Below are 2,776 nucleotides of genomic sequence, written 5' to 3'. Positions count from 1 at the left end.
TCTCACTCTTAGCCGTTCCCAACCGGACCCGGATCAGTCTGGTGCCGAGCAGCCGCAGCGTGCGCGCAACGACGGGGCCATGGCTGTAGAGGAGGCGGCGGCGGTCGGCGCGGATGCAGGCAGCGAGGGCGCGGAGGCGGCGAGCAGCCCCGGCCTGCTGCTGGAGATCGTGAGCTCGCCGCTCAACCTGAGCCTGCTGGGCCTCTGCCTCTTCCTCCTCTACCAAATCATCCGCGGAGACCGGCCCCGCGCCCAGCCCGAGGGCGAGGAAGCCCCGCCGCCGCTGCCCAAGCTGAAGCGCCGCGACTTCACGCTGGCCGAGCTGCGCCCCTTCGACGGGCTTCAGAACCAGCGCATCCTGATGGCCATCAACGGGAAAGTCTTCGACGTCAGCCGCGGCAGAAAGTTCTACGGGCCTGAGGGCCCTTATGGTATCTTTGCTGGGAGAGATGCCTCCAGAGGTCTTGCCACATTCTGCCTTGATAAGGAAGCTCTGAAAGAGGAACACGATGATCTTTCTGATCTTGATGCCACTCAGAGAGAAACCTTGAATGACTGGGAACAACAATTCACATTTAAATACCACTATGTCGGCAAACTGTTGAAGGATGGAGAAGAACCCACCATGTATTCTGATGAAGAAGAAACCAAAGAGGCTGAAGACCGCAAGAATGATTAGGCAGTGTGACCAAAAGCAGCTGTGAAGTGTTGGTTGCTTTCTTTTAATTTTTAAAGGACCCTTTTGTCACATTCCAGTTTTATTTTACCCATTTCCATTACCAGCCCAGTTTTTAGAAATACTAGGGTAGTGGCTACANGACGGGCTTCAGAACCAGCGCATCCTGATGGCCATCAACGGGAAAGTCTTCGACGTCAGCCGCGGCAGAAAGTTCTACGGGCCTGAGGGCCCTTATGGTATCTTTGCTGGGAGAGATGCCTCCAGAGGTCTTGCCACATTCTGCCTTGATAAGGAAGCTCTGAAAGAGGAACACGATGATCTTTCTGATCTTGATGCCACTCAGAGAGAAACCTTGAATGACTGGGAACAACAATTCACATTTAAATACCACTATGTCGGCAAACTGTTGAAGGATGGAGAAGAACCCACCATGTATTCTGATGAAGAAGAAACCAAAGAGGCTGAAGACCGCAAGAATGATTAGGCAGTGTGACCAAAAGCAGCTGTGAAGTGTTGGTTGCTTTCTTTTAATTTTTAAAGGACCCTTTTGTCACATTCCAGTTTTATTTTACCCATTTCCATTACCAGCCCAGTTTTTAGAAATACTAGGGTAGTGGCTACAGTGATACACGTTTTAATCGACATTTCCAAGTAACTTTGCTTGTCAGTGTAAACTTTTTTTTAAAAAAAAAATAAAAGATGGGTCCTTTCGTTGGCATTACAGCAATGACCTAACCCAACTTGGTGATAGATAATGGACCTGGTCCCCTCAAGCTGGGTGAATTCTCTTTCATTTTAACAGTGCTTTGCAAGATATCAGCATGAGGACCTATTAAATGGGCATTGCGTAGCATTGAAGTGTTGGCCAGGGATGAGAAAATGGACACCTCTGTCCTTCAGCTCCTTGTGAGTTGATAGTGTTGCTGTTATGTTCTGTCCCATTTCTTTTTTATGATAGTCCCTTTTTAAAATGTTGTCTTCCACTGACCACTATAATGTAAGGTTTGAAACAGCTACCGAGGGATTTTTAAAGTAGAGATATTTTCACCCATTGTAGGATCCTACGTTTGTAGCAAAGTAACTTTCTTTTTAGAAAGATTGGTCCACTTCCATTAGTTAATTGTAACACAGATCTAAGCAGCTTGTTCTGTTTAGTTACAGTATAATGCAGAACTGCAGTGCCATTCAGAATGAGTGATTAATTTCAAGATGTCTGAAGCATCCTATGTCTTTCATGTAAATCACAGCAGCCCAAGGTTCCAACCAACCTGTCAACCTCAGCTCTTTGAAATAGTTAGAACTTGAGGAATATTCCTCACCTAAGGTCCAAGAAGCAAGCTTAGTAATAACCTGGATAGCTTAGCCCCCCACATTCTTGCATCAGTTTGTTTTATAATTATTTGGATCCATTAGGACTGTTGACCAGGAGATCTCGGGCCTCCTGCAGCTGTGAAGTAGGTCCAGTGAAGTCATAGATCTGAAGATGGTTTAGTTAAGAGAACATGAAATAGTATCAGTGGGTGAGAAAAAAGCTACGAGTATTTGCTGTGGAATTGGGTGACTCTCAATTATTTAGGATTTTCGGTTCACGACAGTGGAGCCAAAACGTGACCATTGAGCTTCCTCAGGAGACCATCACCTTGAGGTGAAGATCATTTTTGCAGTTACTGTCCAGCGTGAGTTGACTAGAAGGGGTGCCAAGAAACAGGTTTTAAAGTTGTTCCTTTTCCTAAGGCACACAGTTTGGGGAATCTCAACAAGGGAATCTCTTTCCCTTGCTTCCAGAAACCTTTTCACACCAAATCAAGTGTTAGATCTTTGAAATTCTACCAGTTGAAAACGCAGAGTTCAGATTAGTTACCAATTACCACCCCCAAAATGTTAAAGACTCTTTTGCAGATTTTTGCCTACTGATATTACCAAGGCCTTAAAGATGGTTTACTGACTGAAATGTTGTGACCTACCTCTGGGCCTTGTAGAGTAATGAATGATAAACACAATTTTTAAAATGTTACTGCTGTGTTGAATGATGTTTCAGATTCATGACAAGATGGCTGCACTGGCTGTTTTTAATGGCGAAAAAATAAAATCTTCCTA

General features: G+C 45.3%; 2 protein-coding genes across 2 annotated transcripts; both read left to right on the top strand.

Annotated features, from left to right (window-relative positions):
• The first annotated feature begins 79 nt into the window (after nucleotides 1-79).
• LOC117798683 (membrane-associated progesterone receptor component 1-like) lies at nucleotides 80-679 on the top strand. The gene has a single exon (XM_034651145.1). The coding sequence runs from the start codon at nucleotides 80-82 to the stop codon at nucleotides 677-679; it is 600 nt and encodes a 199-aa protein (XP_034507036.1).
• A 133-nt stretch (nucleotides 680-812) lies between these two features.
• LOC117798682 (membrane-associated progesterone receptor component 1-like) lies at nucleotides 813-1,163 on the top strand (the record flags this gene model as incomplete). Its single annotated transcript, XM_034651144.1, has 1 exon — nucleotides 813-1,163. A coding segment is annotated over one exon (351 nt), but the record flags the coding sequence as incomplete, so codon positions are not given.
• Between the last annotated feature and the right edge of the window lie 1,613 nt (nucleotides 1,164-2,776).

This window comes from Ailuropoda melanoleuca, unplaced genomic scaffold (genome assembly GCF_002007445.2).
Source record: "Ailuropoda melanoleuca isolate Jingjing unplaced genomic scaffold, ASM200744v2 unplaced-scaffold32767, whole genome shotgun sequence".
NCBI classification, from domain to species: Eukaryota; Metazoa; Chordata; class Mammalia; order Carnivora; family Ursidae; genus Ailuropoda; species Ailuropoda melanoleuca.
This window is presented reverse-complemented; position numbering and strand designations above follow the sequence as displayed.

What these genes read in the sequence shown, in the direction of transcription:
- LOC117798683 (XM_034651145.1), top strand. Translation starts at nt 80, where the DNA reads ATGGCTGTAGAGGAGGCGGCGGCGGTCGGCGCGGATGCAGGCAGCGAG.